This window comes from Panthera tigris, chromosome D1, assembly GCF_018350195.1.
Source record: "Panthera tigris isolate Pti1 chromosome D1, P.tigris_Pti1_mat1.1, whole genome shotgun sequence".
Lineage (NCBI taxonomy): Eukaryota > Metazoa > Chordata > Mammalia > Carnivora > Felidae > Panthera > Panthera tigris.
This window is the reverse complement of record NC_056669.1, coordinates 32548770-32561883: the sequence shown is the minus strand read 5'-3', so window position 1 is coordinate 32561883 and position 13114 is coordinate 32548770. Positions and strand designations below refer to the sequence as shown.

Below are 13114 nucleotides of genomic sequence, written 5' to 3'. Positions count from 1 at the left end.
TATTTGCAGTCTGGAGACAGAAAAAAAAATGAGAACATAATTATAATTCAGAGTGATAGTAGTATGGTTGATAAAGGCAAGAGTGATGTGGTAGAGCAAAGTGGCCTTTGGCTCAGTCTGGGAAGGCTCAGGGAACACTTCAAGTGGCAGATGATTAGAATCCTGAGGGCTAGTTAGAGACCAGCACGGGGGAAATGTGGGAAAAGGGAAGAATCTTCAGGTAGAGAAACAATATGTAAGAAGGCAGGATATTAAACAAAGAGCATTGTGGGAACTTTAGAGTTGCTTGAAGAGGAAGAATGAGAGATAACATTGTAAATTCAGGAGCCAAATCACAAAAGATTCTTGAATGTTAAGGCTAATAAGTTTGGACTTTGTTATGGAAAGAAAAAGGAATGATATAATTGATTATAATTGTTTTTAGAAAGATGATTCTGATGGCAGAAAAGGATTGTTTGGGGGCAGGGTGAAACTGGTAATCGGGTTAGTCAAAGAGCTACAATTGAAATCTAGGAAAAAAGGGCAAGGACCTAAACTGAATCATGACAGTAGCAGTGGATGTAGCATGTATAATGAATCCTATATTTAATAAATAGAGTTGACAAAATTTGATAACTAAATGGATAGGAGGTGAAGGAGAAAAGTGAGCTCAGGATACCCAAGATTCTGTCTGAGGCACCATTTCAAGATACAGGTTTTAGGTTTATGGAGTACAAGGTCATATTGACTTGGAAATGCATCCATGTGGAAATATATAAATAGTTGAAATAGGTGGTCCAATAGTTCATTACAGGGTCTGGGTTTATAGTATGTATTTAGGAGTCATCAGAATATAGTGTTAGTTGAAGACAAGGCTATGAATGGGCTCATCCAGCCTGTGCAGAATGAGAAACTACTGGAGTAGAAGATGGAACTCAGGAAATGCCAAGTTTATGGTGTGAATGGAAGAACAAATCCACAAAGGAAACAAAATTTGTAAAAAACATATCCACCTCAAGGGAAATGATAAATGCCAAAGTATGAGTATCAGCCAGAAATGGTTATTTCATTAGTGTCTCCAGAGGCATGCAAAACATGGTAATGGCTGAAAGTATTCATTAGATTTGATAAAAAAAAATTTGTTGACATCAACAATATTAATTTCAGTGGAATAGGATGTTAGAAAAATCATTTTTTGAAAGGCTTTATAACAGTATTCTCAAACCTTGACTTTACTCATAGGCTAATCTCATTTCTTTCCCACCACTTGTGGGGGCGGGGAGTAAGTTGATTTATTTATTTTAATTGAGATGAAAGAAAAAATCCTTTGTCACATATGCAATGGCTGTCCCTGACTCAAAGATATTTTGGCATGCTTCAAGGCAGAAAATAAGGCAAAGACTGTTGCAGTCTTCTGATACTGTTAATTGCAAGTAGTCTGGCCAACTGAGATTAAGGAGCAAGATATGTTTTCAAAAATGCAATATTTAAAAATGTTAAAGTATTAACCCTAATAGATTTTTTCACAAAATAAACAGAAAAATCAGGATAAAATTTCTAAAAAGCCAGTATTTTCCCCAAACCCCTCTGTCACATAAAGTCTGCTACAATGTATTGATATATAGGATAAAGAATATTTCAAGGTGAACCTGAATTGGCAATGAGGACTTATTAATTTAATTTCCAAAGCGTACCCTGACTTTCAAGACCCTCCTTGATCAAATCATAACTATGACTCTAAATTTCCTTCTACTACTCTCTCCAACGTAAATTTATTGTCAGTGGCTTCTTAATACTTGGCTGATGAGCCCCCCAGGAGGCCAATACTGTAGTAGTGTTTGAAAACCATATATATAATTGTATTTTCTCAATTAGCAGGTATTAAATGTTATCATTACTATGCTGTGGAGGAAGGTATGATAACATTTTTTTGTGTTATGAATAGAAAAGATTGAGAATAATTCACCAAACATACCTCATGCTTTCCTTATTTTACATCATAAGCCACACTATTCCAAAGTCTCACTTCTTCAAGGTACAATGTAACTGACATCTTGACTCTGAAGCCTTTCTCTAGTCCCTGAAGATAAAAATGTCTTCTGTCTCTCTTTTCTTTTTATCTGTATCTTATGTCACTTTCACATACCACTATAGTTGTTTGTGTATCTTATTTATTCCACTGGATTGAAAATTCCTTAACAGAAGGAATATGTCTTGTTCATTAAAAAAATTAACTATAACTAACATACAGTGTTGTATTAGTTTCAGGTGTACAACATAATGATTCAACATTTCTATAAATTACACAGTGCTCATCACTGTAATTACACAGTGCTCATAACTACACTGTTGCAGGTGTAGTCACCACCTGCAACCAAACAATGTTTTACATTATTAATGACTTTACTCTCTACAGTATACTTTTCATCTCCATGACTTATTTCATAACTGCAAGTTTGTATCTTTTAGACTCTTGTATCTATTTCATACATCCCCCCCTCACTCCTCTCTGGCAACCACCAATTTGTTCTCTGTATTTAAGTCTTTTTTTTTTTTGGTGTCTTTATTTCTTCCTTTTTTAAAATTCCACATCTAAGTGAAATCATATGTTATGTCTTTCTCTGGCTTAATACCTTTTAGGTACACTAGATAAATGGGCTCATCCAGTCTGTGTAGGATGAGAAACTACTGGAGTAGAAGATGGAACTCAGGAAATGCCAAATTTACGGTGTGAATGGAAGAACAAATCCAAAAAGGAAACAAAATGTGTAAATTGAGAGAAACATGTCCGCCTGAAGGTTTTGTTTCAAATGGTATGATCTCACTTTTTAAATCACTGGTAATATTCCATTATATATTTATACCACATCTTCTTTATCCATTCATTTATTAATAAGCACTTGGGTTGCTTCCATATCTTTTCTATGAATAATGCTGCAGTAAACACAGGGGTGCATGTATCTTTTCAATTAGTGTTTTCATTTTAAGTTTTATTTTAACTCCAGTAGTGTTCAGCTGTACCATACAGTGATTCAACAATTCCATATGTTACTCAGTGCTCGTCATGAGAAATGTACTCTTTAGTCCCCATCACCTGTTTCACCCATTCCCCTGCCCACCTCCCTGCTGGTAACCATCAGTTTGTTCTCTATAGTGAAGAGTCTGTTTCTTGGTTTGTGTCTTTTTCCCCCTTTTCTTATTTGTTTTGTTTCTTAACTTCCACATATGAGTGAGATCATATGGTAATTTGTCTTTCTCTGACTGACTTATTTCACTTAGCATAATACTAACTCCATCTGTGTTGTTGCAAATAGCAAGATTTCATTCTTTTTTATGGCTGAATAGTATTTCTGTGTGTGTGTGTGTGTGTGTGTGTGTGTGTGTGAGAGAGAGAGAGAGAGAGAGAGAGAGAGAGAGAGAGAACCGTATCTTCTTTATCCATTCATCTGTTAATGGACACTTGGACTACTTCTATAATTTGGCTATTATAAATAGTGCTGCAATAAACATATATCCTTTTGAATTGATGTCTTGTATTTTTTGGATAAATGTCCAGAATTTCGATGACTGGATCATATGATATTTCCAACTTTTTGAGGAACTTCCATAAATTGGTGTAATTGCACAAATTTACATGCCCACCAACAGTGCACAAGGGTTCCTTTTTCTCTGTATCTTTGCCAATATTTGTTATTTATTATCTTTTTCATTCTGGCCATTCTGACAGGTGCGAGGTGATATCTCATTGTGGTTTTGATTTACATTTCCTCAAAGATGAGTGATGTTGAGCATCTTTTCATGTGTCTATTGGCTATCTATATGTCTTCTTTGGAGAAATGCCTGTTCATGTCTTTTGTCCATTTTTAAATTAGGCTTTTTTTTTTTTGGTGTTGAGTTGCATAAGTTCTTTATACACTTTGGATACTAAAACTTTATTAGATATGCCATTTGCAAATATCTTCTCCCATTCAGCAGACTTTTAGTTTTGTTGGTTGTTTCTTTTGCACTGCAGAAGCTTTTTATTTTGAGGTAGTCCCAATAGTTTATTTTTGCTTTTGTTTCCCATGCCTCAGGAGACATATCTAGGAAGATGTTGTTACAGCTCCTCTCAGAGAAATTACTGCCTGTCCTCTCTTCTAGGATTTTTATGGTTTCGGGTCTACATTTAGGTCTTTCCTCCATTTTGAATTTATTTTTGTGTATAGTATGAAAACTGATCTAGTTTCTTTCTTTTGCGTGTTGCTATCCAGTTTTACCAATCCATTTGTTGAAAAGAGTGTCTTTTTCCCATTGGAAATTCTTTCCCCTTTGTTGAAGATTAATTGGCCATATAGTTGTGGGTTTACTTCTGGGTTTTCTATTCTGTTCCTTTGATCTAGAGGTCTGATTCTATGGCAGTACCACACTGTTTAGATTGCTACAACTTCGTAGTATTTCTTGAAGTCTGGGATTGTGACCTTCGGCCTTGTTCTTTTTCAAGATTGCTTTGGCTCTTTGGGTTCTTGTGGCTCCGTACAAATTTTAGGATTGTTTGTTCAAGTGCTGTGGAAAATGCTGTTGGTATTTTATTTTATTTTTTTTTTTTAATTTTTTTTCAACGTTTTTTATTTATTTTTGGGACAGAGAGAGACAGAGCATGAACGGGGGAGGGGCAGAGAGAGAGGGAGACACAGAATCGGAAACAGGCTCCAGGCTCCGAGCCATCAGCCCAGAGCCTGACGCGGGGCTCGAACTCACGGACCGCGAGATCGTGACCTGGCTGAAGTCGGACGCTTAACTGACTGCACCACCCAGGCGCCCCTTTATTTTATTTATTTTTTTTTTAAATGTTTATTTACTTTTGAGACAGAGACAGAGCATGAGCAGGGAAGGGGCAGAGAGAGAGGGAGACACAGAATGTGAAGAAGGCTCCAGGCTCCGAGCTGTCAGCACAGAGCCCAATGCGGGGCTCGAACTCACGAACCGTGAGATCATGACCTGAGCCGAAGTCGGACGCTCAACCCACTGAGCCACCCAGGTGCCCCATTGTTGGTATTTTAATAGGGATTGAATTGAATCTGAATATTGCTTTGTGTAATATGGACATTTTAACAATATCAGCTCTTCCAATCCTTGATCATGGAATATCTTTCCATTTGTTTGTGTTGTCTTCAATTTCCCTCACTGATATTTTATAGATTTCAGAGTACAGGTCTTTCATATTACTTGGTTAAGTTTACTCAGATATTTTATTGTTTTTGATGCAGTTGTAAATAGTTATGTTTTCTTAATTTCTCTTTCTGCTATTTCATTATAAGTGTATAGAAATACAACTGATTTCCCTTGTATGTAACTGTTTTGTCTTGTTGCTTTAAAATTTTTCCTTTCTCATTACTTTTTGCCACTTTAATTATTATCTACCTTGGTGTGGACCTCCATGTGTTCATCTTCTTAGGGGCTCTCTATGCTTCCTGGACTTGAATGCTATTTCCTTGTCTGGGAAGGGAAGTTTTCAGCTTTTAATTCTTCAAATAAGTTTCTTTCCTCTTTTCTCTATTTTCTCCTTCTGTACCCCCAATAACATGAATGTTATTATACTTAATGATGTTACTGAGTTCCCTTAACCATGCTTTAATTTTTATGATTCAGTTTTTCTTTTTTAAGTTCATCTTGTTTGCTTTCCATTACTCTGTCATCCAGATGCTGATTTGTTCAGCATTCTCTAATCTGCTGTTAGTTCTCCTGTATACTTTTATTTCAGTAATTGTATTATTCATTTCTGACTGTTTTTTTGTTTATTTTATAATTCTTTGTTGAAGGTCTCATTGAGATCCACCACTATTTTTTTAAGTCCAGTGAATATCTTTATGACCATTACTTTGAATTATTTATCAGGCATATTATTTCTATTTCATTTAGATCTTTTACTATGATTTTGTCCAGTTCTTTCATTTGGGACATAGTCTTCTGCCCCATTTTGGCTAACTCTGTTTGTTTATAGGTAGATGGACAGCTATGTTTCCTGGTATTAAAAGTAGTGGTCTTGTGAAGAAGAGGTTTTGTGGTGCCTGGTAGTCAATGTCCCCTGTTCACCAGAACCATGTGCTCCCGGGGTGTCTCCTGGATATTGGCTGTGTGAGCACTGCTGTTGTGGCTAATCCACTAGCTGACTGAACTTTCAGTCCCGTTAGCTGCAATGACTGGCTTTACCTGCTGTGGTTTCACAGGACAGGGTTTGGTCCCTGTGCTTTTGTAAGGCATATCTGAGATAATCATGGGTTTCTTGACAGTTGGTGTTGGCAGTCAGGCTAGCTGTCAGTACTCTGTTTTCTGCAACTATGTACACACCAATTGGCAGAGTACTCTCCTTACGTGGCCCCCTGAGTAGCTTTTGTTGGTAGTTGGGGCTGGCAGTCAGATCAAATTTTCCATCCAGGATGGCTGTCACAGCAACAGGCACAGTAAACAGGGGGCTCTCTTTGAGTGGCCAGCTAAAATGCTCAGCTACTGGAAGTGCCCATGTGCTGGTGTTGAGGGTTATTCCCTGCTATCCCCAGGGCAGGAGTGACTTAGGAATGGCATTGGTCCCTGCTGGGCTGTTTGCACAGTATATAAGGGCAGGAGCTCCTTTTGAGGAATGCCTGCTGAAGTGGAAGAGATGAAGTGGGTCTGCATGGAAACGTGACTTGGGGTGCATGGTGCTGGCAAGATAGCAGGTGTTCCTGCTGACATCCACAAGTGTCCAGCTAGGTTGGGGGAGAGGAAGAGAAATGATGTCTGCCAACACTTTTGTTCCTGAGGAAATTTCCTATTGATGCATGTCCCTCCAGCCCATGTTCTAAGATTAGTCAATAACTCTCCATGTATATTCCAGGCACTATTCAAACTGCGCTATATGTTGTGTTGAGTCAGTAGGGTTACTTACTATGCTAGCTCTTTAAGTAGAGGAGGTCCCAGTTTCCTATGCCCCTTTGGTCTCCCTGAAGCTAAGTCCACTGGTTTTCAATGTACCCAGAGTTAGGCCCTCCAGATTTTCAAAGCTTGCCAAGTTAAGCTCCGTTGGTTTTCAAAGTCAGATGTTAGGAGGACTTGTCTTCCCAGTGCACATCCCCAGTGCTGCAGGTGCCTGGTGTAGGGTCTGATCCTGTTGCTTCACCATGCTACGGTGTCCCTTCCATTTGTGGTTAGTCTTACGGGCCTTTGGTTCCCAACCATGTCCCTGCCCCTTTTCTTCTTTTCAATGTGGTCTCCTCTCCATGATTAATTGTGGAAGGTTTGTTCTGCCAATATTCACATCATTTTCAGAGTTAGTTTCACAGATACAGCTGTTATTTCGGCGTGTCTCTGGGACGAGGTGAGCTCAAGATTCTCCTATTCTTCTATCCTCCTGACTTCTGTCTTGTTCATTTTTCTAAAATTTGCAAATGTTGTGTTGCTTCAAGTTCCAAATAAGAAAATATTACCCACTGATGTTACGGCTAAATGTCAATGTAAAATCATTCACATAACTGATACAATATGTCAGATGTAATATATCTTAAGAGATATTTTAAATGTGTTACCATGAAGCTAAAGCATCTTGCAAGTCTCCATTACATAGGAGCAATGATATCTCTGACATATGAGAGAGATGTTGGATAGGATGCAATTACCTTCATGGGTCCAAGAAAATAGAAGAGCACAAATAAAGAAAAAATGAGGAAGCCCTGACCAGGCAACAAGCATTCTCTCAGGGACCTGTAGATATACACCATGGAGCCCTTAGGCATACTGTTACTTTTGTTGTTGTTGTTGTTGTTGTTGTTGTTGTTGTTTTACATTTGATCTTAATCTGACTTCCAAAATACTCTTTCCTATTGTGAAAGAATCACCTGATCTGCCAACATGTTTTACTAGCAGCATCATTCTTGCACTGTAAATAAGTAAACTGACATCCTGACTTATTAACAGACCTCATTTAACCAAGTTAACATGTGAGTGAATGGATAAAATAAGTTTCTCTCATGAAAAATTGATCACCAAATGCTAGGATATGTTGCATCCAAATGTGTTCACACTATGAGCTCAGACTTTTGGCTTTTCTTTCTAACACTACTGTTTAATTGTTACATCATGCATACAGCATGCTATAGACACTTACTGAGTGAATCAAATGAATAAAAACTATTCTGGCTAAAAGTCAACTGAAAGGTATTGAGTAGCTAATGATACCAGATTACTTTATATACGTGAGTCTTTTCAAAAAGATCAATATATATGGTTCACTGACCATTTTCATCATTCATACACTATGTAGACCATGCAAATATAGTTTAAAAGAGCACAGGCCACACAATCATTTGCTAATCGAAATTATCAAAATAGATTATCAAATAAGCTTCCCTTATTGTTACAGGTAATAGAAACAGTACCTGTAATACTGGTAGATGCCATCATTCTTTTTTACTTACACACAAATTACATTTTGGAATTATTAAAAAAGTTGCCACTAAATTCAGTGTAAAAATTTTCTCTCACTGTTTTTGGAAATGTGAGGATGAAATAGCTTCACAGAGAAGTGTTTCAACTTAAAATGTACACTAGCTTTTACCCAAAGTGAATAAATTATCTTTTAAGCTATAACTGGTTATTTTCTAAATTTGCCAACTGATAGTAGAATGTTTTTAAATAGTAAAGAACCTCCAAAATGCAAAAAATACAAACTGTATCAATCAAAATCAAAAAAATCACTTTTCCAAATAATATAAAAACTAAGAAAAGTTAAACACATATTACTCATATTTTTAAACAGAAGAAGTTCAATGCTATTGCAATAATTTAATAGAGATCTATCAAATTTGATAACCACTTTACAGCAAGTTTTAAAAATTCAGAAGTTTTCTAACAGAAAAAAATTACCTGTCCAAGACTTTCAGTAACAATGGAGCTAATAAGAACCTGGTTATTTGGAATTTTCTATAAAATTACTTTATCTCCATTAGAATAGTGAATTTTATTAATTTTTATCAAAGTGTATTTTTTAAAAGATTCAACAAACAGGAACCTATATTTCTTTCTGTTTCACATAACCTTGGATTTTCAATAACAAGTATTTCAAACATTTCAGGTAAAATAATAACAGAAATATATTAAGGCAAATTGAGAAAAAAATTCTTTAAAAAAGGCTGTTGAATTTACTTGTAGACCAAAATGGCATATGTTCAATTCTTGATTAGATACTGGTAAAATAAACTGGTCTAAAAAAGCATAAGGATATTTTTGGTGTGAAGAGATTGTAATTTAAAAAACTGCTTTATTTTTACTTATGGGATTAATGCTTTCACAAGTAATGTGTTCTCCTGGCTCTGCAGTCTCAGATTTAGCCAAGTGAAAAATGCATCCTTGTAATTCTTTCAACCTCTAGGCTCATATGGAGCTGTGCTAAGGAAGCAAACTAGTTATTAAATAAAGTGACTTAAATCCCTTCATGATGGTACAACCCAAATTCTGTTATCTGCTTTGTCTGAGTATAAATTAGAGAAAATAGTGACTGGAAGAAATTCATTTCTCTATGTCCAAATTATTTACATATGTTTATCAGTTATGTTTCTTAATTAACTTTAAGCACCCCACTGTACTCTGAATACTGTTTTGACATATTATATGAATAGAAACATCCAGTTTTATTTTCAACCATTTGAAGTTTGTTAAATTTGGTTAAATTAGCACTTAGAATGGAAGACACACTTTTAAGAAGATGTTCAATTTGTCTTTCTCTGAACTACTATAACATCTGTGCTTTAACATACAAACTTATGCTCTTCCTTAATTGTTTCAATCACGTAATTCTTGAATCATCAAGACTCAAAGTATTATCTATGACTATTGTATTTCCATAGCACACAGTAGGGTCCTAGACAAGCAACATATTATTTAGGATCCTAGATAAGTATTTCACACTGCTGAAATGCATACTATAACATGCTGTTTAGACAATACTTAATTTACTGAACAGGCCTTAACAGTTTTCCTAGTACAACAAATATGGTAAAATTTCCATTTCATGCTATTATATACAAATTATTATTACCTGGCAATGATTTAGACCACTTGACTACTGAAAGAAGTTGTCTCTCGCCTAGTTGATTAAGACTTGTCAGCAAAGAACTGGAGGTATCAGGTTTGGTGTTGTCATGTCCTGCATAGATCACATCTGGTTCAATGCTCATTAGCAGGTTAATCAATGGGGGGATCAACTGTATGTCTTGATTTGGTGAAAAAGCGATTCTCTGGCTTAGGGCTTGGCTTTCATTTGGAATGCCCACAGGCTGTGGGAGAGCAACGGCATCCAATGCTCTCATAACTCTGACTTTATTGAACTTTTTAAACTTTCGACCTACACAAAAGAAAAAAAGAAAAGATCATATAAATATATATCATCCAAATCTTTCAGCAGACTGTTATTTTTCTTAACAGAAATTAGAGTTATAATTCTATAATTAGAATTATAGTTTAGGAGGTTTTAGCATCAATCTAATAGGATGAAATTGAATAAATAAAATGTTAGGTCTCAGATTTGGATTAAATAATTAATTACACCAGGGCCACCTGGGTGGCTCAGTCAAGCATCCGACCCCTCGTTTTGGATCAGGTCATGATCTCATGGTTTGTGGATTTGAGCCCTGTGTTGGGTGTGTGTTGACAGCATGAGGCCTGCTTGGGACTCTCTCTTCCTCTCTCTCTGCCCCTACTCCACTTGCATGCTCTCTTTCTCACACACCCTCAAAATAAATAAACTTAAAAAAATAATTACACTGCCATTTGGCAGGTTGGTGTGGTGTGAGATATTTACACCAGTATCCAATGGAGGATTATGAAGTTTTGCAGCAACATGAAAAGACAAATGGCTTTTAGTAAAGACTAAGCTCAGTATTGGTAAATATTCTGACAGGATTGCCTTCCAAAAGCTAATGCTACAGCCTACATTACTTAAAACATAATTTTCAGTAAATACCGAATCTTGTTTTGGGTTTCATTCCTTTAGGAATGTGTTGAGAGTAATATAAGATGATGGATGGGTTAGGAGGATCCTGGACTCACTTTGTCCTCCAGATATACCAAGATAACAGCTATATTTATTCAACTAACTCTGAAAATGATCTGAAGACTGGCAGAACAGAACTTCCACAGTTGTTCGTGGAGAGGAGGGCACATTGAAAAGTGTAGGAGGGGGGCACCTGGGTGGCTCAGTCGGTTAAGTGTCATGACTTCGGCTCAGGTCATGATCTCCTGGTCCGTGAGTTCAAGCCCCGCATCGGGATCTGTGCTGACAGCTCAGAGCCTGGAGCCTGCTTCAGATTCTGTGTTTTCCTCTCTCTCTGACCCTCCCCCATTCATGCTCTGTCTCTCTCTATATCAAAAATAAACATTAAAAAAATTAAAAAAAAAAAAAAAGAAAAGTGTAGGAGGAGTGGAAACACAGCTGGGTACTAAATATTTCGTGGTATTGACACAAATGGGAGGGACATCACAAGCATGGAAAAGCAAGAGGATCTGACCCCACACTAGGCACCACCTGCATTGGGCACCTGTGCCAGGAAGATGAGTCCATATAACATTGGGCTTTCAATATCAGCATGGTTTAACATGAAGAGCTTTAAAAATCAGTGGGCTTAAAGCCCATCCTTGTGGGAACTAGTGCAAATATTCTCCATCTACCTTGCTAAAACTGTGTACTCAACTGCTGAGTTTCCCTGTAGAGACTCACTCCACCTAACCCCACCTGCCTCAGTAGGCATCCATCAATCCATCTGGCTCTGGGAAGCAGAAGGAAGATAACTTCATATACCAGCATGTCCACAGTCCTAGCAGCCCAGCCTCTTGGCTACCTGCACAGGAAACAAGCCTTACCCCTCATATACCTGAAACTGTGTCAGAGTGGCTAATTGTAGACATTTGGTCTGACTGCTGGCTCCATCCACTAATAAGCCCATTATGACCTCAGACAAGACCATCAAAGATCGAAGACCGAACCCTGTCCAGTGTGCCCACAGCAGGTCATTGCAGCTGGTTGGGCTGAAAGTAACTGCAAATCATCCACAACAGTAGGGTATACACAGCTCTTACAGGGGCATCCCTGGAGCACTTGGTTTTGGTGACCAGGATGGTTTATACTATAGGGTACCACAGGACCTCTTCTTCACAAGGCCATTACTTAATACCAGAAAACATACATGACCTACCTAATACACATAAACAAACACAGAGAGGAAAAATTACGACATAGAGAAATATCTTCCAAATGAAGGAACAAGACAAAAGCACAGCAAAACATCTAAATGAAATGAAAATAACCAATATGTCTGATAAATAATTCAATTATTGGCCACAAACATACTCACTGGACTTGAGAAGAGTGTAGATGATTTGTTAGATCTTCAACAAAGAGATGGAAAATACAAAAAGAAATAGTCATAAATAAAGAATTCATAACTGAAATAAAAAATACACTAGAGGAAATCAACAACAGATTGGAGGATGCAGAATAACACATCAGAGATCTGGAAGACAGTGTAATGGAAAGCAACCAGGCTTAACAAGAAAGGGAAAAAGGAATAAAAAATGAGAAGAGGTTAAGGAAACTCAGTGGCATTATCAGGAGTGATAATATTTGCATTATAATAATCACTAAAGGAAATGAGAGAATAAAAAGGGCAGAAAAGTTACTTCAATAAATAATAGCTGAAAATCACCTTAATCTGAGCAAAAAAATACATCCAAGTCCAGGAAAACAGAGATCCCCTAACAAGATGAACCTAAAGAAGTCCACACCAAGATAGGTAATTATAATGGTAAAAAATTAATGGTAAAGCAAAATTTTAAAAGCAGAAACAGAAAACAGTTGCATGTGAGGGAAACTCCATAAGGCTATAAGTTGATTTTCAAATAGAAACTTTGCAAGACAGAAGGGAATGACGTGATGTATTCAAAGTAGTGAAAGAAAAAGACCTACTATCAAGAATATTCTACTGGTAGATTATAATTCAGAATTGAAGGAGAGATAAAGTGTTTCACAGACAAACATAAGTCAAAGGAGTTCATCACACAAAACTAACCTTATAAGAAATGCTGAAGGAAATTTTTTGAGTGGAAAGAGGGAAAAACATGTATCATGCAA

The 13114-nt window shown here is 36.8% G+C and overlaps 1 protein-coding gene across 3 annotated transcripts in view; it reads right to left on the bottom strand.

Moving 5' to 3' along the window:
* PGR (progesterone receptor) overlaps positions 1-13114 on the bottom strand; it is a 105007-nt gene that overhangs the window by 24643 nt on the left and 67250 nt on the right. For all 3 annotated transcript variants that reach the window (XM_042957642.1, XM_042957643.1, XM_042957644.1), the window contains one exon: positions 10028-10333. In XM_042957642.1, coding sequence (XP_042813576.1) covers positions 10028-10333 — 306 coding nt within the window. The remainder of the gene's footprint in view (positions 1-10027; positions 10334-13114) is intronic.